Below are 25,319 nucleotides of genomic sequence, written 5' to 3'. Positions count from 1 at the left end.
AGACGTTTGTGTATTCTTGCTACCTCTTTTTAATTTCTCCTTCTCTTAAGTCCTTAACATCTTTTCTTTTATCATGCCTATTTTTACATGAAACTTTCTCTTGTTATCTCTTAATTTTCTTGAAGAAATCTTCTGTCTTTCCAATTTTTTTGTTTTCTTCTATTTCTTGGCATTGGTTATTTAAGAAAACCTTCTCTCTCCTTATCTTTGAAATTCTGGAGTCAGTTGGATATATCTTTTCCTTTTGCCTTTCCTTTTTACTTTTATTTTGTCAGCTATTTGTAAAGCCTCATCAGACATCTGTTTTGCTTTCTTGCTCTACTTTTGCTTTGGATTGTTTTCTGTTGCTGCCTCCTGTATGATATTGCAAAACTGTGTCCATAGTTCTTCAGATACTTTATCTACCAGATCTAATTTCTTAAATCTATTCATCATCTCTACTTCATATTTATAAAGGATGTTGTTTATGTCATACCTACAAGGTCTCATGACTTGCCCTACTTTCTTTAATCTGAATTTTGTGATTAGAAGCCCATACTCTGAGCTAGAGTCAGCTCCAGGTCTTGTTTTAAATTACTGAATAGGGCAGAGGTGGGTAACCTGTGCCCTTGAGGCCACGTGTGACCTTTTAGGTCCTTGGGTGTAGCCTTTTGACTGATTCCAAGTTTTATAGAACAATTTTTTTTTTTTATTAAGGGGATTTGTTCTGTGAAGTTTGGATTCAAACAATCTGACCTGTCTGACTTGGATAACTCTGCACAGCATAGCTCATAGTTTCATTGAGCTCCACAAATCCCTCCACTGTGACAAGGCAGTGAGTGATCTGGGGGTGGGTGGTTGTGGTTTGGGGAATTATAGGTTTACGAGCAAGAATTATGTATATTGGAAAACTGAATATAATCTTATGGAAAATGGACCTTTAGATTAAATTGAGGACTTTCAAACATGTCTAATGAAACGACTCAAACTACATGGTAACTTTAAAGTACAAACACAAAAGTCAAGAGAAACATGAATGAATAATCACAGGGGACTATAAATAAGGTTAAACTGCTTACATTCTAAGGAGGTGAGATGAATCCTGTCATCATCAGGGGTCATAGAGGGAATATCAGTAAACAAAAGGCCTGAGATGGTTCTGTTTTATCTTGATGATAAAGTAGAGAATGGTAGGGGAAATGTACTAGGGCAGGTAGGAAAAGGTAGGTTAGGGAAAAATTATCTCACATATTGAGGTACACAAGTAGAAATTTATATAGATGAGGAAAGGAGAGAGTGGTAGACACTTGACCCTCATGTATGAATTGGTTAAAGGAAGGAAGAATACATGCACACATAATTGGATACAAAAATATATTTAAGTGAAGTGGGATATAGACAGGAAAAGGGAGAAGGGGAAACTAGAGGATACATTAAGGGAGAGATTAACCCTTAGCAAATCAAATTCTAAGGATGTACATAAATAGAGCAGCTCTTTTGTGGTGGCAAAGAATTAGAATCTGAGAGGTTGCAAGTTAGTGGATAGTTTCACTGCAACCAGGGAAAACTTACATGATCTGACAGAAAGTGAAGTGAGCAGAAGCAGAAGAACATCTTATTCCAAGATACTGTAAAACCAAATGACATTGAAAGAGTCAGCAACTTTGATCAATATAATGACCAGGCATGATTCCAGAGGACTAATGATTTAGGCATAAGGGGTTATTGGTTGCTGTCCCTTGTAATTAAAGAAGACCCAAAATGTCACTGTGGGTCAAAGTACAGTGGGTGCAATGCTGTTTACCTCTTGATAGAGAAGTGATGGATACAGAATGCAGATTGACACTTTAAAGGACTTTTTTTATATGACCAAAACAGGAATTAGTCTAACTTGACTATACATATTTGCATCAGTGTTTTTATTTATTTTTCGATGAGGAAAATTATTTTATTTTTGCTGATTGAAAAAAAAAATTTTTAAAAAGGAACTATTCTTTTCTTCATATTTTTTTTAGAGCACCTCATCTAGTTCTCCCATTTGCACCCATAATGCCTTACTTTGTATTTTACTTTTTTTTGTTTATGTCATTATTCTGAGTAGCATGCAAATTCACTGAGAACAGAAACTGTAATTCTATCATCTTTGTTACCCCATTTTGCTTTTTTACTGTTTTACTGTTTTCTTTCTGTGGAACAGCCCATGTTTAGTTTTGCTCATGTTATTTGTTTAAACTAATTCCCTTAAGTCCAGCCCTCCCATTTTATAGATGAGGAAGTTAAAGCCCAGAAAGGTAAAATGATTTATCTAGTTTTTCCAAGTATTAAGTGGCAGAGCTAGGATTTTAACCCAGATTTCTCTCACTCCATATTTAGTGCCCTTGTAATACAGAGGAAATCATGTAATCACAGAAGTTACAAAAACATTCATAGTTAGATCTAACAATCTCACTTTAAAAAAAGGCTACATAAATTATGGAAAAATACCAATATTTTACATTAAAATATTCCTAGCAGCAGCATTTAAAATTGCCAAGAAAAAAATAGGTCAGAAACTATGTGTCTAATCATTAGTTTGGATAAATAGTTGTATGTAAATATAACAAAAGGCCCAGTACAAAGTGATAAGACTTCCAATAGGGTGACTGTGCGCTACTATGAGAATTGGATTGTATGGTCTGAGAACACAGCAGAAATACTAATAAACATCTGTAATGCTAATGAGAATTAAAGATCTTCCACACCCATTAATGGGACTGCTCATTAAGGGGACCTTGATTGGGGGAGATTTTTTTTGTTGGAAGGCCCACACTTTTTGTTAATTTCTAATGAGGCACTGGTTCTCAAGGGTTGTGATGCACTCTGGCTCTGAAAAGAGTATATATACTCTGAGGTGAGATTTTACTTCGGGGTTTACTCATTGGAAGTGTTTGTCTGGCCAGATGAGACTCTGGGAAATCGCTAAGGAGCTCCCTGGCTTTGAAAATCCAGATGTTGGTGCTTCTCTCTAGTAACTATGTATGTATGTAATGGTCAGACAGTTGGATCTGTCTTTTGATCTGGGATGGATATATTGCTTATGGTCAGGTAGTTAGGGGCCCTGTCTGTTGGTTGATCTTTGTTTCTCTGTATTTTCTCTTAAGTTCAAGATGCTGAGTTTTTCCCTTGAACTTAATGATTGATATATGTGCTTGATTAAAGTGATTGTTGACCCCTCAAAAGTTGCTTTTCTTTTAGAAAGTCTGATCTAAGAACCTGTACAGCAGGCCTTGCTGTGTATGTTAGGGTCCTGGCTGTTACAATATCTGTCAAATACTACTGTAATTATGTGGTCTGAGAACATAGATAGGAGAAATACTAATAAACATCTTGTAATAAGCAGACTTCATTTCTCCAAGGTTGATGATAGATATATACCACTGGATTTATCCACTGCACCGCAAAGTATCATACCTCTTAGTGAAACCCATGTAAAGATCAAAATTCAAGAGTAGACTCAAAAAGCTCTCAGTGGGAGATATCTATATGAACTCAGTCAACAACATGTCAACAAAGACATGCCAGACAGTTGACTGCCATATGGATTTGTTTGTGAGAATGAGTTTGTGATAGGAATTCAGGATGAAGTTATAGCCATCAGAAACTACAGAAGGATTTTCCTTAGAGGTTCCAGTCTTAAAAATCAATGTAAATTATGCAAAGAAATATTGGAGACAATGCAACATATTATTGCAGATTGCAAAAGATTTTTTACCTACTAAGTACCTAGGATGACATGGCTAAAATTGTATGTCAGAAGCTTGGTATCTTTCATAGACTTATCATTGACAATACTGACTTCAAAATATCCTAGAGAACTGAATTAATTAATTGTACTGGAATAAGACATCACAAACCAAACTGTTGTCCAAATTGCCTGAGCATAACACTGATCCATAGAAGTTTAACAATATTTTAAGTAGATGTCACAATGCCAAATAATCATAATTTCCAAACAACATAGAGCAAAAGTCTTACAAAAAATAGAGACATAACAGAGGACATCAAGATCATATGTAAATAGGATGAGATATATGGCATCTTTGTTGTCCTATCTCTTACTCAAGGTGTTCTAAAGGTGGTTCAGTGAGCCTACAGAGGATTCAGCTGCAAGTAGTAGTTATTTAATCTACCTGTAAGATATTCTGTAGAATGTTGAACTTGTCCCATGACTGTTTCTATATGAACACCATTAAAAATATTGATAATATAATAGTATGACAGGTATTTTCACATGTATTGTCCAAATGTATAAAGATGGTACATGCATGACATAGATATATATAATCTGAAGCTTGGCCTGCTATTGCAGAAAGGAGGGAAACCAAGGGCTCTGTCTGTATTGTCAGTACACTGTTTGAGGGGAGAGGAGACAGGTTGGCCCTAGGAGTGCCTCTTAGGCCGGACTGGGCCTAAGATGGATATATTGGATGGATGGATATTGGGTTAGAATTTTATATAACTGCCATTCCTCTAAGACCACTGATCTACTATTATGATCCTGGATTTGGAAGGGAAGCTGTTTCTCTAGTTACTCTTGAGGAGAACTGGCCTAGTTTTCTCTCAACAAGTGCTGATTACATAAGAGACCATCACAAATTGCAAATATCAAATAAATCCATGTATCCAAGGAAAGAGCAAACTGAAGAAGTTATAAAGATTAATATATCAAAGACTATGCAAGAGTGAATGATATTTTCACTGGGAGTGACATAAAGACCTCAGATCAAACTAGGAGAGAGAGAGAATAGTCTTACCCACAGGCAATTCTCCCTGCATTACAAATGCTGGAAGTTCAACGTATCATGATCTTCTGTGTGTTAGTAATTAAGGAAATCTTCAACCTTGTCTCTCATGAACATCTTTTATAAAAATTCTCCAGTGTTTGCTAGTCAGCTTCTTCTTTACTTATTTCAGTAGTTCCTGGCTAGGCTCCTCTCTGCCAATCAGGAGTCACATGTCCTTCTATAGGCAGTGTACAGTACAATTCCAGAAAACCACCTCAGACTTAGTAAAATCAGCATTACAACAATGGTAATTGTAATATAATATTCTGAATTAGGAAAATTAAACCTAGTTGGTAATCAGATACTATGTCATTGTGGGTTAGACCCCTAGTCGAACTGGGGAGGTTTGAGTTAATCTACTACACTCCCACAAACACCAACCTTTGCTGTTGAAAGCCAAGAATTTATGGAGTAGACCTGGGGTCATTTAACTTGATGATACTCTCATGTGGACTAATCTAGGAACCAGATATGGGCCCTCAGGCAAGGAGAATATAAAAACAGTTTTAGAACTTTGGCAAAAAGGTCCTGGGACTCCAGGTTACTTCCTTATATGGATTATATTCTGCTTGTTCAAGTGGAGTTTGGTCAGCTCAGAAGGGGTACTACCAAGTAAAATATAAGAAGTCTAAGGATGAAGAGACTGCTTTGTTTATCCCTGCTTTTATCCATCTGTCTGTCCTTAAAAACCCAGCTGTTTCTCTCTGTCACAAGACCCTCTTTTCATAATCCTCTTAAATGTTAATTCATTTGATTATGTTGTATTTTGCAGGCTACATTTTTCTACTTTCTTTTCTGTACAAACTATATAAAAAACTTAGTTGCACAAAAAGGCCATTATAAAGCAATTATGTTTCTACTCAGGAGTCACAGCTTCCTAAATAACAGGAGACAGAAGGAAATCCTATGAATTACATTCTGCTTGATATAATCCCTGTAGGCAGAATGACCTTATGAAATATCATGGGGCCTCTCTATTCTTTTATTAATCCTGGGTAGTTTTGTTTCCATGTCTAAGCTTGTACAACTTGACCCCCAATGGTTAGCTGCACAGTTTATATTCATATGGGATTTTTGATATGTTTTCTCTTTCTAGATACTGTCGTTGCTCGAGGTTATACTGCTGCTCAAAAGAACTGGCTTATTCTAGGCTTCTACATTTCTCTACCCTTTCTCATCATTACTATCATTATTGTTGTAAAATGGGATAAAGTGAAAGAATTATGCAATGTAGAAGAAATTCAAAGTGAAGGGTAAATTAATTTTGTACGCTTTATTTTTTAGGTAAAATTAAGGAAATAATACCCAACTTTACACTTGGAGCATCCCAAGTTTAAAATCATTGCTGAATAAATTAGTAAGATCATAAAGAGTATGCTTATGTAAAAGATTAAATAAAGAAGAAGAGAATATATTTTTGCTCCTGGGAAACTTGTATTCTAGCTGGGAAGATACGAACATTTAAAAACCTTTCTAGAGAGTTAAAGTGGTCTTTTAACTTTTCTCTAACTCTTGGGAGAGTTTTGGCCCCCTCCATAGCAGAGAACAATGATGGCTAAGAATGTATTGTGATATGCATTGAACTTCCCAAACATCTCAGAATCATAACAGGAACCATCAGAAATAACTCTTCCCTGTTAATGATGACTGGGAATAAATGGACATGAAAAAAAGATCAAAAACTAGGAATCTTGGCAGAGAATGAAGGAGATAAGCTAATAGAATGGGCCTCACTTTGGAAATTGACTGTGGAGTGCCTGCATTTTCCATTTCAGCAGATATTTCTACCTTCAGATCAAAATCAGTTATCTAATTTGTCATCTGCTGTAAAAAATGTAAAAGAGAACTATTCTAGTTATTTCAAAGATTGTAAGAAGCATTGATTTTGTAGTATTTTGGTAAAAAGAAAAGGCAGTGTGGCTCCTACATTTATGCCTGGGAGATTTATGTTTTATTTTTATTTTATTATATTTATGATTTATTAAGGACTGGCTGTCTATGCGGAGATCTATAAGGTTAAATGGGTGATGAACATTTTGATTAGCACTTTTCTCACCTGTAGCTACAGTCAGATGGCAATTAAGCAGCTATCTCCTCTAGTTCAATCTGAATGAATGAATTCTAGACTCTAACTGCTTTTTTCCCTCTTGTATTTCAAGATACCACCAACTACTATCTGTAGTGAATAGCAGGGAATAAAACTGGGGATAGAGTTAGGAGAGAGGGAATGTTATGTGTTTTTTTTTGTAGGTCCTATTTCAGGACTTAGTTACTGTGAAATTTGTTTCACCAGCCCTAGTAAACTGTAGTACTAGTAGATGAATTACCACCTAAAGGTAACCAGGCTTTCTAAAAGAAAAAAACAACAGCTTTTAAACAAATTCATCATGACAGAGAGGCAGCCATAAAGCAAAAGTGTGTGGGAGAATGCAGCCTGATCAGTGGCTACCAGTTATTTGTTATTGTCTATGTTGCGTTTAATTAAGAATGATTCTTTCTGAGATTTTGCTTCAAGCAACCACTTCTTCAGGATTTTATATTAATTTTAAGATAAATCTTTTTTTCTTAAAACAGATCTTTATCAGGAGAGAGCAGCATATCATATAGTGCAAGGTGAGGTTATATGTTTTCTGCTAGAGAAGAAAAGAATCACTGTATTGATTTCTCATTACTCATTCACTCTTCAACCCCTTACAATATGGCTGCCAACCACACTATTGTACTGAAATATCTTTTGCAACAATCACCAATATTCTCTCAGTTGCCATCTGGTGACTTTTTCCTCCTTGACCTTTTTGCAGCATTTAACACTGTTGCTTATGATCATTGTATCCCTTGGGGTCATGTCACAATACCTCCATGGAGTACAAAGCCCCTCACCTTAGAGACCTCTAATTTATAGATTAAATAAAATTATCTTTATTCTGGTATTTAAGGCCAGGCTTTCCATAGTCTGCTTCCGGTCTATTTTTTCAGTCTTATTTCATTTTACTCTCTGTCCTAAATTGTACATTTTAGCTGAACTAAGTTAGTGATTGTTAAATGAAGTTGGCATTACTCCTTCCATCCTCTGCATTTATACAGGGCATCTCCTGTGCTTAGGAATTCATTTTCTTTTCAGCACCTTTCACAATCTTTCCCTTTCTTCAAGGTTCACCTTCTCTTTGAAACCTTTGCTGATTTTGCTTCCCCATCCTCCCCACCCAGCTGAAAGTGTTTTCTTTCTGAAGTTTTCTTTTTCAAATTAGTTTTCTCAGATCTTCCTAATGTACTCTATCTGGATTTCTCCTTTGTCCCCATCAGACCCTTCCTCAGTTATACTTGATATACATATCACATTCACCCTGTTAGACCATACATTTCTTGAGGCCAGAGCCTATGTGGTGTTGCATATCTTTGTATTCCAGGACTGGGTACGATAGGCACAAAATAAATGTTGTATTCAAAGAAATGGTTTTTAAATTTTACTTTTGTTTTCAATTCCATAATGTAGGCAGAAATACATGTTTTTTCACTCCTTCAAATCTAGTATTTTATTGGGGGTGATAGGAAAGGTATGAATAGGAAATGAGCAGGAGAAAGAGATTAATATAATAAAGCCAAAATGAATTGAACTTTCCCCACAGATATTTCTGATTAGGTTATAAACGTTTTCCAGGTTCATTGTGTCTTTATTAAGTTGGAGATGCAAGGACTGGACATTTTTTGTACTAAAGTGGTGATGAGAACTATCTACCTCTTGTTATCCAGAAATTTGCAATCTGTAGCTCATTTTTCTTATTAACCAAATATCCACGTAAGACAATATAGATAATAAATAAAAAGCAATCTTCAATCTATCCGGGTTGAATAGGTGTTCAGTTATCAATCAAAGAAGTTAGTGAATGTAATTAGAACTTGAACTATGTGAACTGATTTCTTCTAGTACCTTGCATACTGCGAGTCCTCAGTATTCATGAATTTATCTAATAATTATATTTAGAGCAGGCATTTCAGCCCAGAGAAAATTCTCTTGACTCCTGAAGAACAGGATGTTGTTTCTTGCCCTAATCTTTGACACCAAATTCAAGTTTTGATGAGTGTCATAAGATGGAGCCTTGACTTCTGCTGAAGTGAGGCACAACGAAAGCAGTTTAGTCTGAAAGGTCTTCCGTATTCCAGTGGAGTCTGGAATTATTGGCTCACACTGGGATGGTTCTAGCTTAAACAGTCACATTTTTTTCTGCTTTCCCTCTCTCATCGCCTCCCTGTTCAGTAATGCTCAATGTAATTTTTCTGTCCAATTATTTTCTCCAGAATTACTACTAGTCCCTAGAATAGAGTTTCATATCCATTTTTGACAAGACCAAAATTCCTTCCCAAACTGAGTTAGGTACTTTGAGATCTAGAGACAGCTATGGCTCTCCAATAAATCTTCCCAAGGGGAAAGAGAGAATATTATGCTTTAGAGGTCTCATTAGATTCAGCTGATCAATTTAACAAAGACAGAGGGAAAGATGGGCAACTTCTCCTAATAACTGTACTAATTAATTACATTTTTCACTGAGAAATTTGTAATAGCTAAATTAGGAAATCTCATGCTTTCTTGCTAAGTATTTATATCTTTTTTTTTTTGCTTTTCAGTGATCAGAGCACCTAAATTGCCAAAAAGTGGACTCTAGAGTGAGGAAATGATTAGACTTTCACAGAATCCTGACTAATGAAATAAAGAAAAACTTTACTTTCTGTTCATTTCTTGTTAAAGGTACTAGTTCTCACAACATAAATCAGTGAATGAAAACTTGTTCACTTCTTTCTAGTCTTCTTTCCAATTTTTTTCCATCGGTGATTAATGGTAATTGTTTTAATTTATGATCTCAAGATCCAAAATAAGATGAGTGAATGGACCTCGAGGGGATCTGGAATTTACCTTTTTGGCAGCTCTGATACTGCCCAGTAAACTAGTTAGCCACCATTGGAATCAGAGGGAGAAATCCACCTACCTTGGGAACCAAATATTATAGTGAAAGGAATTTACAGAATAGATTCATGTATTCCAATAAGTGCCCTATCATATTTTTAGATGGAGGTTTCTATTTTGGGAGCAGATCTTGTAGGCTAGAGTGAAGAAGAGACATATAGTAGAAATCTGAAAAAGCAGGGCATCAGTGTAATTCCTGTTTAGTGATCTAGTCCATTGGTTATTTCTGAAGAGCCACAGAGTTCCTGCAAGAAGTCCAAGAAGATTTATGGAATCTGTGATTCCATAATTAATTAAGCATATCTTCTGTAGATAGTCAGCTAATATCTTGCCCATAAATATGTTAATTATTTTTCAAATGTATGTAGCTACTGTTATCCAGTAACAGTATAATGGGTTAATTGTGGTACATTAACATAATAGAACATTAGAATATAATTAAGATGGACATGTATGAGAAACACAAATCTGGAAAGATCTCTATGAAATAATACAAAATTAAAAAATCAGAATAGAGTATATATTGACTGTAATTATAGGAGGAAGGTAAGTGAGAATGGATTAAACATCCTTACAGGGATTTTCAATCCTTATAGGAAATAGGAACTGAAAAATGTTATGAAATGCATTGAAATTAACTAATTTAAAGACTTCTGGCTAAGATGGTTATGATAAAGGTTCCCCATCCCTAGCTCCCCAGCGCTACTAACAATCAAGATGGCCATACAGGACAACAAAACCAAAGAAAACACTACTGAGCTCCTTCATTCCATAAAGAACAGAATAGCCAGCATCTAAAGCTAGGATCACTCCAGGGATTTTAGATGTCACAAGAAAACTGGACTAACGCCAGTGTAAGGTTTAAAAAAGCAATGTAAGGCTGTGGGTTTGTAAACTGCTTAGTTTTTTATGTTACTTGATAGTCAGGCTTCCCCTTTTTTTTTAAAAACCTCAATATTCATACTCAAAAGCATTTCCTCACTTCTTACAGGAGCTTAGTCTCCCTTCCCTTCTCACCTCACCAAAAAGGAATTAGCACAAGCCTACTGGCTCCTTGCTTCACCTTGTATGCTTACCTGTGAAGTATGCATCTAGCATGTAATATATGTGTTCACTGATGCAAATTTTGTTGTATGCTTCTATTTTTTCTCCACTAATATACTTCCTTTGTATTAGCATCACAAGGCTATAGTATTGTTTGTTAACAATGCTTAATTTGTTAGCATTTTGTTACAAAATCTATATTGAGTTATATATTTTGTATAGCCTATCCATGTTATTACATGAATGTAACAGTCATACTGGTAAGATTTAGACTGGCTGCTTTACAGAGTTGGGGGGGGGGGTAAGAGAAAGAGAGGAGTGCTAACTCTCTAAAAATTGGGAGTTGTATTTTTTCCTAGTGTGGGTGGGAAAAGAGGAAGTGATTTCCGGATCAGAAGTGAAGGACAGGCTTTTTTTTTTTTTAATGTTAATCATCTGAATTTTTTTTTTATTTAACTTTTAACATTTATTTTCACAAAATTTTGGGTTACAAATTTTCTCCCCTTTTATCCCCTCCCCCCAAACCCAAGCATTCTAATTGCCCCTGTGACCAATCTGCTCTCTCCTCTATCCTTCCTCCCTGCCCTTGTCTCCGTCTTCTCTTTTGTCCTGTAGGGCCAGATAGCTTTCTTGACCCCTTAACCTGTATTTCTTATTTCCCAGTGGTAAGAACATTACATTTGATCCTAACACTTTGAGTTCCAACTTCTTTAGCTCCCTCCCTCCCCACCCCTTCCCTTTGGAAGGCAAGCAATTCAATATAGGCCAAATCTGTGTAGTTTTGCAAATGATTTCCATAGTAGTTGTGTTGTATAGGACTAACTATATTTCCTTCCATCCTATCCTGACCCCCATTACTTCTATTCTCTTATGATCCTTTCCCTCCCCGTGAGTGTCGACCTCGGATTGCATTCTCCTCCCCATGCCCTCCCCTCCATCCTCCCTCCCACCCTGCTTGTGCCCCTGTCCCCCACTCTCCTGTATTATGAGATAGGTTTTCCTATCAAAATGAGTGTGCATTTTATTCTTTCCTTTAGTGGAATGTGATGAGAGTAGACCTCATGTTTTTCTCTTGCCTCCCCTCTTTATCCCTCCACTAATAAGTCTTTTGCTTGCCTCTTTTATGAGAGATAATTTGCCCCATTCAACTTCTCCCTTTCTCCTCCCAATATTTCTCTCTCACTGCTTGATTTCATTTTTTTTTTAAGATATGATCCCATCCTCTTCAATTCACTCTGTGCACTCTGTCTCTATGTATGTGTGCGTGTGTGCATGTGTGCGCGTGTGTGTGTACTCCCACCCAGTACCCAGATACTGAAATGTTTCAAGAGTTACAAATATTGTCTTTCCATGTAGGAATGTAAACAGTTCAACTTTAGTAAAGTCCCTTATGACTTCTCTTTGCTGTTCACCTTTTCATGGTTCTCTTCATTCTTGTGTTAGAAAGTCAAATTTTCTTTTCAGCTCTGGTCTTTTCATCAAGAAAATTTGAAAATCCTCTATTTCATTGAAAGACCATTTTTTCTCCTGAAGTATTATACTCAATTTTGCTGGGTAGGTGATTCTTGGTTTTAGTCCTAGTTCCTTTGACTTCTGGAATATCCTATTCCATTCCCTTCGATCCCTTAATGTAGAGGGTGCTAGATCTTGTGTTATCCTGATTGTATTTCCACAATACTTGAATTGTTTCTTTCTAGCTGCTTGCAATATTTTCTCTTTCACCTGGGAGTTCTGGAATTTGGCCACAATGCTCCTAGGAGTTTCTCTTTTTGGATCTCTTTCATGCGGTGTTCTGCGGATTCCTTGAATATTTATTTTGCCCTCTGGTTCTAGAATCTCAGGGCAGTTTTCCTTGATAATTTCATGGAAGATGATGTCTAGGCTCTTCTTTTGATCATGGTTTTCAGGTAGTCCCAGAATTTTTACATTGTCTCTCCTGATTCTGTTTTCCAGGTCAGTTGTTTTTCCAATAAGATATTTCACATTATCTTCCATTTTTAGAATCTTCACACTATGTTCTGTGATATCTGTCTTTCTCATAAAGTCCTTAGTGTCCATCTGTACCATTCCAATTTTGAAAGATCTATTTTCTTCAGTGAGCTTTTGAATCTCCTTTTCCATTTGGCTAACTCTGCTTTTGAAAGCATTCTTCTCCTCATTGGCCTTTTGAACCTCTTTTGCCAATTGAGTTAGGCTAGTTTTCAAGGTATTAATTTCTTCAACATTTTTTTGGTTCTCCTTTAGCAGGGAGCTGATCTGCTTTTCATGCTTCTCTTTCATCCCTCTCATTTCTCTTCCCAGTTTTTCCTCCACCTCTCTAACTTGATTTTCAAAATTCTTTTTGAGCTCTTCCATGGCCTGAGCCCATTGGGTGGGCTGGGACACAGAATCCTTGATTTCTGTGTCTTTGCCTGATGGTAAGCATTGTTCTTCCTCGTCAGAAAGGAAGGGAGGAAGTGTCTTTTCTCCGAGAAAGTACCCTTCAATAGTTTTATTTCTTTTCCCTTTTCTGGGCATTCTCCCCAGCCAGTGGCTTGACCTCTGAATATTCTCCTCACACCCACCTAGCCTCCTGGTCCTCCCAGCCAGCGTTTGGGGACTGAGATTCAAATGCTGCTTCCCGCCTTAGGGCTTTTGGCGGGGGCAGGGCTGCTATTCAGTGTGAGAATTAAGTTCAGATGGTCAGGTCGGGGCAGGGCCGCCTCTCAGGCCCAGTTCCCTCAGGGGGTTTATGCACAGACCTTCCACAATGGATCCAGGCTCCTGCCCGCTTGGGGAGCCCCTGTCTGCAGCTGCTGCTCAGCTTCTATCTCCCGGGGGGGCCCGAGCCATGGGGGCACCCCACTCCCCTCTCGACCCGCCAAAGAGACTCTCTCACCGACCCTCGTCACCTGTGGGTGGGGGGGCTTGTGCCGCCGCTGGATATCCCGTCCCTAAAGCCTGCTCGGATCTGTACCTCTTGGAGCTGCGGCCCCCACCGCCGCCACAGGTCCAGGCTGGGCTCTGCGTCTGCAGCGCGACGGACCTTTTGCGAGAGGTTTGCAGGTCCCTCTGTGGGTGGGGGGACCCCCGTGGCCTCAGGATATCTCGTCCCCGTAGCCCGCTTGGATCTTTCCCTCACGGTGTCCCGGCCGCTGCAGGGCTGCACTCAGCTCCCAGTCCTGGCGCCCAGTCCACAGCGTGAAGGACCCCCCGCAAGAGGTTTGCAGGTCTCTCCGGAACAGAAATCTCCCTCGCTCCAATATTCCATGGCCTCTGGGTGCAGAATTCACCGTGGGTTGGTCCCCTCTAGCCGTTCTGTGGGCTGTGGGTTCGGAGCTATGTGTATGTGCGTCTTTCTACTCCGCCATCTTGGCTTCGCCCCCCCCTTTTTTTTTTTTAATAAGAGTTTGAATCATCTGGAGAGGGAAGAATGTTAATTACAAAATTTGATTACAAACTGGGCATATATATAGGCTTTTCTCAAGATTTAGTATAAGACACTCAGGAGGGCATCAAAATGGATAATGCAAAACCTTCTAAAGATATGAAAGAGCTACAGAGCAGAAGGGTCAAACTCACTGCCTGTACTTGGCATTTTTGCTAAGTACAGATTGAACCAGATTAAAATATATTTGTGACATGTTTAACAAAATAAATAAGAACGTGACAGGTAATATTTGTGGTTTCCTAAATCGATATGTGTACCACAAGGTTCCATTTCCATTTGAATTTGGCACTGTTGCTATACAGTATTTGGCACTAAAGGCTTTGCTAAACACACTAAACCAGATTTTATAGGGATAGCAGATATAACAAAGAAAATTTGAAGGTGGGATTACTGATTTATTCAATCCCACTTTCAGTGATAAGATGCCTAATCAATTTTATATCTTTAAACTAAATGTGTAAGTCTTTTGAACTGTGGTGATATTTTACAAGAATCATGTTCAGACAGGCTGAGGAACCTTGACTACATCATTTCTATAAATTATCAAGTTAGAGAACCAGAATCATTTGAGAGGTAGTAGTAAATACAGCTTTCCAGCACACCTTAGAAGCACTGACTGTGGAAGAGAAAGGGAATATTGAAAGAAGGTCATCCGTTCTACTGGCTTCTTACATCAGAAGACATGGGCTGATGGAAATCCCAGTAGAAGTTAAGCTCTTTTTAGAACTTCTTCTAGTACTTGTCCATCTACAATCTGTTTTGTTATCCAAACATTTCTAATAAACTGAATTCTGCCTCAACTGTGAAGAGTCTAGGGGCTAATTAAACTAGCTATACACACACACACACACACACACACACACACACACACACACACACACACACACGTGAAGTTAGAATTCATTTTCTTCCTAAAGGTTAGGAATATTCTTAACTAGGGGTTCAGAGCAATTGTTATTGAACTCATAACTTTACATCTAAAATAAACTCCAGAAAGCCAATTAGGAATAAACCTCAAGGACGTAATTAGGCCTCTAAGTTTAAATGAACTAATTATAATTAATGTAATGGTGTTACATTTAAATAATTGGGAAGATTTTAATTGTACATGGCTAGGCTATAATAATATATGATGCTACCTAAATTAATATACAAATTTAGTCCCACATCAACAGATAATTTTATAAATTTGGACAAATGCATTTCAAAATGTATTTTAGAGAAACAAAAAGTAAAAAATTTCAAGGAAAATAATGAAAAAAGTAGGAAAGAACAGAGTCTAGTAGTATTAAATCACAAATCATACTATAAAGTAATAATCATTGAAATAAGTTGGTACTGGTTTAAAAAATCCCTATCCTAATAGAAAATTTGATCAATAGAAAAGATTAAACAAGGCCCAGAAGCAAGTGAATGACTCAAAGACACCAATGACTAGACTAAGGGCTTCCTATTTGACAACATATGCTGGGAAAACTGAAAAGCAGTATGGCAGAACAAGTTTAGGCTATCAGTTGTTTTTTTCAGTTGTGTCTGACTCATAGTGACTCCCTTTGGGGCTTTCTTGGCAAAGATACTGGAGTAGTTTGCCATTTCCTTCCCCAGCTCTTTGTACAGATGAGGAAACTGAGGCAAACAGGATTAAATGATTTGCCGAGGGTCACATAGCTATTAAGTATCTGAAACCTGATTTGAACTCATAAAGATGCATCTTCCTGACTCCAGGTCCAGTACTCTATACACTGTGCCACCTGGCTGCCTTGTTTAGACTATATCTCACCATATACCACAATAAATTCCTAGTTAATATATTAAATATAAAAGACTCATTTTTTAAAAATTTGAGAGCAAAAGAATATACATTTTACAACTATGGCTGGTGGGAAGAATTCTAACAAGGGAAAGAAATGAATGAATAAATAAGCACTTATTAAGCAGTTACTATGTGCCAAACACAGTACTAAATCCTGAGGATAATAAATACAAAAGCAAAGACATTCCTGGACTTTGAGGAGTTTGTTTTAATTATCCTGAAGATATCACATATAGGGGATTGGTGGCCAGGGAAATTTTGGTTTAGAAAGTTATAGGGAAGATGGAGTCACAGACAAGTAGATCAAGATAATTTCTAGGGGCAGTGGCATTACTGATGACATGCAAGGCAGCTGTCAGGAAGAGAGCTGGGGAATAAAATGAAGCATTCGTGGAGTCAGTGTAAACATAATGAGCTGCATGAGTCACTTAGCAATGGAGCTGAAAGGGAGAGGTACTCTAGTGCCTGATCTCCACTCTGGACAGTAAGGCTGATGGTGGGAAGAGACTCCCTAGATAAAGTGGGCCAAGTGAAGCTTTCGCCAATCAAGTGAAGAGATCTCAGTATGGGAGATCTGGAATTGAATGAGTTAATTATAATAAATCATAAAAGATAAAATGAACATTTTTTTATTACATTAAATATTGAAAGGCTTTTTTGTATACCAGAATAAATGCAGTTAGAATAAGAAATAAGAAATTTAGAATTATAATCATGAAATCACAAAATTGTTACCGTTTAACCTGATGATACTATTATGCATGCATTTCAAAGGGAATCCTGGGCACTTCACTTAGCCTCATCTCTAAAATAAGGGTAATAGTAGCAACTGTCTTTAGAAATATTGTGTGGGCCAAATGAGAAAATATATTTAAATTGCAATTTAAAAAAAAATTGCAAACCTGAAAGTGCTATTTAAATGTTAACTGTATTATTGCAGATAAAATAAGCCACCATTTTGGATGATAAAATCAGGATCCCAAAACATCTCAACTCAATAATACTTTGGGGTAAATTATACCATAAAGTAGTAATCATTAAAGCAACTTGGTACTGGTTTAAAAAACTTCTTTCTTAATAGATGACATTAAATTGATACAAATTCTACCCTTAGGGTCATATTAATTACGCAAACAAAATGGATAGTAGTCAACAGTGTGATGTGGCAGGAAAAAAAAAGTACCAGGCACTGGGGTAATCTTTCCTAATTTCCAATCACACTCTCTCATGAGACTGTTGCAAATCTAACCTCATCAAACCTCCTATGTCATTCCTTTATCTCTTGCTTTCTGCAAAGATCTCACCTTCTGTTTTACTAGAACTGAGACATCTGTAACAAACTCCCTCTTTTCTCATATTCTATGCTTTAAAACCTCTTTATATCATTCCCCATTCTCTATTCCTTTCCCCCAGTCTTAGAGGAAGGGTGGTCCCCCTCTTTTTTTTTTTTTTTTTTACTGAAGTCAGTCTCTCTCATTGTGCTCTTTATCCTTTCCTCTCCCATCTTTATAGAATGTAAACTCCATGAAGGTATTTTTGACTGTCTTTTCATAAAGCTTTGAAATAACTCTGTCTTCTCTCTTCTTTTCCCTCCACTTAGAGACAATGAGGTGGACCTTTTCTTTGCCAGTGCTCTCCTACATATATCTTTGATCTCACCCATTTATGTCTTCATCAGATTGTCCCCACAATTATCTGGTCCCTGGCTGCAAACTTGAAACACAAACGAAAAAAAGTACAGAAGACATAAATAGAATATTTTGCTGCTAACTTGTTAAACTCTATTTTTCTTTTCCTAAGAAGGTGGGCTTACTGCTGCTGAGGGTTGGGCCACTTATATACATGAAAGGAGTTGGCCTACAACACAGTCATTCTCAGGTCTTGAGACAGTTCTCATGGTTGGAACAATACAGGGGTTCTTGGGCTTGTGGGAACAGTCATTGTCTTAAGTCTTGGGAGTCGTGATTATTCTGCAGGATGCAGAACCAGAGTTCTGTGACAAGAACTGGAGTGCAATACCTGACAGTTACAAGGAACAGGGATTGTGAACATGTGATGGATGGCCCTGGAAAATAGGGGGGCCTAAATCCCTCAGTGAACATCTGGTGCTGGTCCAAACAATACACTTTGCCAGAGATTGATATCATCCTGAGCACAAAGTATTATTGTTATGCTAAAGGGCACAGCCTACTTGCTGGGTCTTAGCTCTGGGAAACAGAGTATCCTCAAAAATATTTTGACATTCCTTTCTGCCTATATAGATTTAGTGAACAGAGATTTGATAAAAAATAAGGTAAAGAAATATATGTCCTTATAGGAATAAGAATCATGGGATTAAGTTAGACATTATAGGACTATTTGCTAAAGGTTAAGTTTCTCTTTTCCAGTCTTAGTTCCCCTTTTCCTGGACTCTACGAAGACCCCCTTCTTCATAACTAAAAAACTGTCAGTCTACACAAGCCCCTTAAAAAGTAATGCTTTTAATTGCAAATGCTACAGCTATAGGACAAAGATTTCTAAGGTAATCTCACTTTGACAAACAGGTTGATAGGCCCTATCCAAAAGAATATCAGATCTAAAAGCTGTTCCACTCTACACCCCATTAAGCCTTCTACAAGCCCACACTCAAAATGTTGACATTACAACTGTACTAATTTGGGTTAGGAAATCCCTGGAAAAGTAAATGACAGATAACCTGCCTTGTTCAATTTTATTATGTTCAAAACAAGTTTTCTCGGATTGCTGTAATTTTAATTTCTCTTTTTCTGTTATAAAAATAAGCTCTGTAAATCACTTTTTTGCCTCTGACCTCTCAGGAATCAGTAGCTTTCCAAATAAAATCATTATGTATGGGATGGCAAGATCCCTGACTCAAATTAATTACTCAGAGGCCTCTCCAAGTGATAACAGAAAGTTTATTTATTCGATTCTCAAGAAGTGGGGCAATCTCCACTGGAAAGGTGGTCTGGAGCAGGAAAAGCTGAAGACAAAGGGAAAAGCAGTGATATGTACAGACCCTAACGCAAAACCCTCCTTCTACCACTGACCATTATTCTCGTTAGCTGAGAATATGATTTTACATTCTAGACACGAAATCTAGCCAGTCCCCTTTGAAATGAAGGCATCGAAAAGTTATGTAAGTTTTATCCAGTCTTTGAGACCCTAATGCACTACATAGTCTATGTCCTTCTATGGGAATTATTCCACAATGAAGGCATTGTAACCTGAGCCTCTTGGTCTCCTTTACCCCTGGGAAAAGTCTTCACTGAATCTATTCCACTCAATTATAATCGGAAGCTTTGTATTTCACACTTTTCTATATCGGATAACATATTGTACAAATTCCCATCGCCACCTTGACCATCATCTCTCTTCCTTAGACCCTGACAGAGACAGCCTAGGAGCTTGAGCTTCAGCATCAGGAATGGTAGTATCTCCCAGATCACCACACTAGCTTCTTGCCCAACCTCCATAACTGTCATTGAGGGGAGAAATTATTGTGGAGAAAGGGCTCCCCAATGACCAACTGTCACCAAGAGGCAGATAGACAGAAACCCCGGAAGTGGCAGCACCCCTCATGCTACCAGTCTGGCTTCCAGCCAACCTTCACAGCCACTCCTTTGGCAAAGGTGCCAGCCATCTTCCTCAACAGCAAAGCCACACAAGGCACATCATTTCTTATCTCTGGGGACCCCTGTACCTGGACTCTATTCCATCTTCACTTCTCTCCTTCAGATTTCATTTCCTTCACAGCGCAGTTCAAATACCACCTTTTACCTGAGACCTTTCCTAATGGACTTCAGCTGTTAAATCCCCCAATCCCAAATCACCTTGTATTTACTTTGTTAATACTGATGACTGTATTTGGGGGTGTTCATACAGTTTAGGGGTGCCTGGACCTTGAGAATGCCAAGACAGAGTTGCCTGGAATGTATTCACACACAAGCTTTCAGTCAAGTGGCGGTTTATTGGAAAGCCAACAGCAGGGAGTGGAAGTTCGTTTGGGGAACCTGCAAACTAGTGATGATGGTGCTGGGGCTTCTGTGGAAAAGAGAACAGGGAAAGGAATGCCAAAGATGCTCATTAGGTAAGCTGGAGGTCCACTTCTGTCCGCAGGTCGCTCCTGACAAGCTCTCAGACTCATCCTCACGTATGTCCTCAAGCGCCTACCTTCCAGCCTCGCACTTCCGGCTCGCATGCGCCTACCTTCCAGCTCTGCGCCCCGCCTCACACTTCCTGCGCACGCGCCTACTTCCAGCCCTGCCCACCCCCCCTCACATTCCTGCGCACGCGCCTACCTTCCAGCTCTGCGCCCCACTCACATTCCTGCGCACGCGCCTACTTCCAGCCCTGCCCGCCCCCCCCCCCCCCCCCCCCCCCCACACACACACTTCCTGCGCACGCGCCTACCTTCCAGTCCTGTTTCCTCGCACTTTTGGCGCGGCGTGCGCCAGCCTGCTATCCTTAGCCTTGTAACGGTTGATTGCCCGGGCGGTTTGCTCAGGCCGAGACCGCCACCGGGACGAGTCGCCCACGCCATGTTGTACCTCCTGCCCCTGCTCGCCGGGCTCGGTGGTCGGCTCATATTGGGGATTGGTGAGTTTCGGAGGAGCCGGGGACTTGGACCAAGTGGCCGTCTTAGGAAGGAAGCGCTTTTTTAAAAGAGCGCCCTGATGTGGAGCCCTTGCTTCCGGTGTCCTCAGCTTTCCAAGGAGGGCAGTGAGGGAGGGAGAATTGAGGCCTGGCCTGCGCTTCCGCTGCAGACAGCCCACATCCCTCCCAGCCTTGGTCTCCTCCTGTGTAAAATATGCCACCTCCAAGGGCTGTGGTGAAAACGCTGGTGACCTCAAAGCGCTCGGTGAACGGGGCATTACTTTTACTTAACGTTCTCTCTCGGGCAGGGTTACTTGGTCAGTAGATTAGGGGAAGTGTTTGACAAGGCTAGAGAGATGGTTGGGGGATCTGGCGAGTTTACAAAACCTGGGGAATCGGCAGGGACCCCAAAGAAGGGACCGATCTGCCTGTCCTCCCCATGGACCGGTGAAAGCCCCGTGCTGTCTGCGGGGCAAGGCCCCTATTTTCAGCCCTAACGTAACTTGTTTTACTCTGACTTATCTTTTTTCCTTGCCAGGGTATCGTTTGGGGTTCCCCTATTTCTGGTCAGCCCTCATAACGCTACATGGGAGGTGACCTTGGCTGTCTTCCTAAAGGGGTGGGAGAGTGGGAAGTATCCACCCCCTCTACCCTGAGAGCTGCTGTGGACCCAGTTTTAGCTTTTAACATTATAACAATAACCCCGATTAACTTAGTTAGCAATCTTAAAGTCTAAATAAGTGACAGATTATTTTAGCTGCAACTTCCTCTCATCTGCAGGCAAAGGTGGAAATACTTAGTTTCCGAAATGGCAGTTACAAAACATAAGACAGGATTTAGCAGGGCTTAATTAAAAAAAAAGCGCGGAACTGGTTTAAAACGATTTTTTACACTCATTTAGTTTCCACAAAATTCAGATTAAAAAGCACCATTTCTGGCTCACAATGGTCGCTCAAATTTTACAGTACAATTTAGAAATACAATAATAATATGAACAATAAACTTCAGATGACATTAATTGCATTTCCAAATCATTGCATATAAAAATTTTTGATAGAAGGTTGGTCTTCCCAAGTGCAGAGGCTGGCTTCTTGCCCCATTCCTCTTCCCCCCTCCCGGCAGCTTCAGTCCCTGCTGAGGCTGACACTGCTTGCCTAGAGGGGCATGTTTCAGGGTGCCTCTATTGCCAGTGGGGCCCCTGCTGGAGCTGCTGGGCCTCCCACTCCTTCCTTTTGCCAGGTGGGGGAAGGTAACTCAAATTCCCTACTATTTTCCAGCACTCTCTTTTCTTAATCTCATTTGGGATGAGAAGGGTTAACAGAATCTGGTAGGATGGTTGGTAGGTGTTTCTAACATTTTACGGTAGCTGTAACCCAGTCAGAGCCAGGATGACAGAGAGGAGAATTTTAAGAATTTTGGAACTTTTACTCAAATAAACTTCAGTTTTGTGTCCACACTTAAAAACTTCTTCAAGACTGGGAACTTTGAACTTGCCAGTCAAGGTGATTGGGTTTCTGGAAAAGATCCCCTGGCACCTGATCCTCTTTTCCCTCATACTGGAGAGCTCAAAACTGAGGCATCTCTTTATCAGATCTATGCATTCTTGCAATTTACCTTGGTGCGAAATAGTATAATAAATTCTGACTTACCTTAAAAATCAAAATTAAGGGAGACATTTCACTTTAAATGTAACCAGAATGAATTCATTGACCTGGAGCTATGTTTCAAATGGTATTACACAGAATCTGGGGTTAGGATTTTAATACTAACTGTAGTTATATTTTATTGTTTACCCAAAGGTACCCCAGTTTTCACATTTAAGAGCCTCTTTAGTTTAGTTCAGATCTGGGTTCCACATTCTTGGAAGGAATCCATAGCTCTCTCTGATTTCTTAAAATGAATAGGAATCTTATATAATTTAGTCAAGTTTCCAGTTTTAACACACATACTGATTTAAAAGTTATTTAAAATTTAACCAGAACTTAAGTTTAGTTTATAAGACTTCCAAAATCCTAGTGGGATAATTGCAGTTAAACTGACTTCAACTTTTCTCTTTTTTCAGTGACCCAGGAAAGGGTTAAGTGCTAGTTCTACTCCAAAGTGAATCTTTGACACCTGCCTCTCTTTGATCAGTGAAGTAACCTTTTTTTTTCAGAGAGATTTGAGGGGGGAAGTTTCCCCCTTAGTCTTGATTTCCTCATGTGTCCCTCCACATTCAGAACCTGACACGTGCGCGTGCACGCGCGAGAGAGAAAATTAGAGAGATAGAGATAGAGATTCTTTCTAACAGCTTTTCTTTAAGAGACACTCATCAGTCTTTCCAGATCAGGTTCAGTTTTTTCTTTTCTGACTGGCTGCATTTTATTTATAGAGTTTCCCATGGACCCAGAGCAGACAAACACAAACAGAAAGCACAGATAATGATAACTTTTCTTGGTCTTATAGATTATATTGAGACCAGACTCTATTATAGTTACTAGGCCTGTGAGATGGGATCTGGGACTGAATGCCAGCAGGCCTAAGGAAATCCCCCCCTATAGTTGCGTTCATCTCTTCAGTGGCATCCCACTGGAAGGATGAAGAAAAAAAACGAGTTCATAAAGAACTCCTTGAGAAATTCCTAAACAGAGCATCCTTAGTCTAGAAGGAATTTGCCAGGCTGCAAGAGCCCTGGGTGGCAGGGCCCAAAAGATCCAATCAAGCCTTCCTAGCTGTTTGAAGGACCTCCTAGCTAAGAGAAGGGAAAAAGATAGGCTTGCCTGTGGATTTAGAGGGGGTTCAAATCAAAGACTCTGCTCCATGTGGAATGGGGCATGGGGTCAATCAGAGACTCTGCCTGCCCAGGGACTCCAAAAACTGTTGTGGTTTCATGGTGTGTTGTGGGGTCATCTCAAAGAATTTAGAATCAGACCACTTCTAATCCAAGTATTGGCATTTATTGAGGATTTATGCCCTTCAGAAGTGGACTAGGTGTCGCGAGTAAGACAACACAGGCAAATTTGTAGTGTAATGATGCTGATTACATAACAGAAATTATGAATATTAAAAGGCAAGGAGGGATTAAAGGGTTAGAATAGGGAAGCGTCTCCTGTGATCTGGTGGTCAGACTTCTTTTTGATTGGCTATTATGAACCTTTATGGTCAAGATGGATAGTTAGGTATTGTGGTCCTGTCTTGGGCTAAATGAATGAGGTAATTTTGGCCCAGTACAAGGACAGCTATTCAAATATGTGAATTGGATCCGGGATTAGTAACTAGCTAAAGGCAGTGGATTTATTGAGTGTGGAGACTTGTCATGTGGCTAAAGCCAGATTGTGTGGACAAATCAGGGCATGCCTGTTGTTCAGTGAAGCTCATAAGGAAGTTTAATATTGGAGCTTGGGAGCAGCTTTATTAGGATCATACTTGACTTCTACCTCATCCTTCCACATCTAATCCATTATCAGTTTCTGTCAATTCAACTACTACAAAATTTCTTGAATCTATCACCTTTTCTCTGATCAACTAACCAGTACCCTAGTTTGAGAACTCACCATTTATTGCTGGGATTATTGTAATATCCCATCTCCAGATTCAGATGATTTATTCAACCTGTTTCTCACACCTGGTATGTACTAATCCCTCATCTCTGTCTTTTGAATTCCTTATTGTTCTCCTCACCATTAGTGCCTCTTACCTTCTCTGATTACCTTGTATTCTAATCTGTGTACATGCTGTATCCTATCATTAATTAGAATATAAACTCCTTGAGGGCAGGGAATGTTTTATTTTTGTTGTACACCCATTGTGCAAGTAAGTGGCACAATGCTTTGTGTATAAATACATACATATATATTTAATAAATACATATATTAAACAAGAAGAACCTAATATACACAAATATATATATATATATATATATATATATATATATATATATATATATATATATATATATATATATATATATATATATATATATATATATAAAGAAGCTGGGGAGGAGGACAGAGTTGGGTAAAATAAGAAAAAACTAAGGGAAATAGACAAATGGGAAATGACACTCACCGTTGATGGAATCATAAGGCAAGGTCTGCTATCTCACTGCTGTAGCTGTGGAAGTGGAAAATAGAAAACAGCCTTTTTCAACTCTACTTTTTAATTTGTATATGGCTCCAATATCTGTATAGTAGCAGGTGGTGAAGATGCATGGGTATAAGAAAGATGCAAGAAAAGGTTAGTGGTAAGTGGGATTGAAGGTAGAGGAAGGACCCCAGATTGTATCCTGGGTGAAAAACACTGCCTTTTCAGACCGTTGTAGAGAAATGGAAGATTATAGAACCTGGAGAGAGCAGCGGAAAATAATGAGTTAAAATAAGGAAAAATTATAAGAATTACAAGAATCTTGCTGGCACAAATTTTAGGCATAAAAGCTCTAATTTTAGAGACAAATGGGAGTGATACATAGAAAAGATTAAATTGGTCATACTAAGGAAACTTAGAAATGAAGAATACTTTATCAAGGGGAGTCAGAGAACTGGTAGGTCCTGAACTGAGATTATTTTAGCAGGTAATAAAAACTTATTTGCTTTCTCCAGATTTTCAGCAGTCGTTCGTTGAGATCACAATTCCAGAGGAGATTCTGTCAAATTCAAGTGATTCAGACTCAGAATATGTAAGAAGGATTACTCAGAATTC

At 38.8% G+C, this 25,319-nt stretch overlaps 2 protein-coding genes across 12 annotated transcripts in view; both read left to right on the top strand.

Annotated features, from left to right (window-relative positions):
• Window positions 1-9,585, top strand: part of LOC140520807 (disintegrin and metalloproteinase domain-containing protein 18-like) — a 131,887-nt gene extending 122,302 nt beyond the window's left edge. For 6 of the 8 annotated variants that reach the window (XR_011972648.1, XM_072635119.1, XM_072635121.1 and 3 more), the window contains 3 exons: window positions 5,899-6,055; window positions 7,377-7,415; window positions 9,426-9,585. Coding sequence is in view for 6 of the 8 variants with exons in the window: in XM_072635119.1 (XP_072491220.1) it covers window positions 5,899-6,055; window positions 7,377-7,415; window positions 9,426-9,441 (212 nt within the window). In the remaining 2 variants the exon portion in view is untranslated. Of the gene's footprint in view, window positions 1-5,898; window positions 6,056-7,376; window positions 7,416-9,425 lie in introns of those variants that run through there. The other 2 variants (XR_011972650.1, XM_072635122.1) reach the window with 2 other exon arrangements.
• A 10,850-nt stretch (window positions 9,586-20,435) lies between these two features.
• Window positions 20,436-25,319, top strand: part of LOC140520808 (disintegrin and metalloproteinase domain-containing protein 32-like) — a 119,267-nt gene continuing 114,383 nt past the window's right edge. For 2 of the 4 annotated variants that reach the window (XM_072635128.1, XM_072635124.1), the window contains exons 1-2: window positions 20,436-20,645; window positions 25,220-25,296. In XM_072635128.1, the coding sequence (XP_072491229.1) occupies window positions 20,588-20,645; window positions 25,220-25,296 (135 nt within the window). In that variant the 5' untranslated portion in view covers window positions 20,436-20,587. The remainder of the gene's footprint in view (window positions 20,646-25,219; window positions 25,297-25,319) is intronic. The other 2 variants (XM_072635125.1, XM_072635126.1) reach the window with 2 other exon arrangements.

Source organism: Notamacropus eugenii, chromosome 1 (genome assembly GCF_028372415.1).
Source record: "Notamacropus eugenii isolate mMacEug1 chromosome 1, mMacEug1.pri_v2, whole genome shotgun sequence".
Lineage (NCBI taxonomy): Eukaryota > Metazoa > Chordata > Mammalia > Diprotodontia > Macropodidae > Notamacropus > Notamacropus eugenii.
This window is presented reverse-complemented; position numbering and strand designations above follow the sequence as displayed.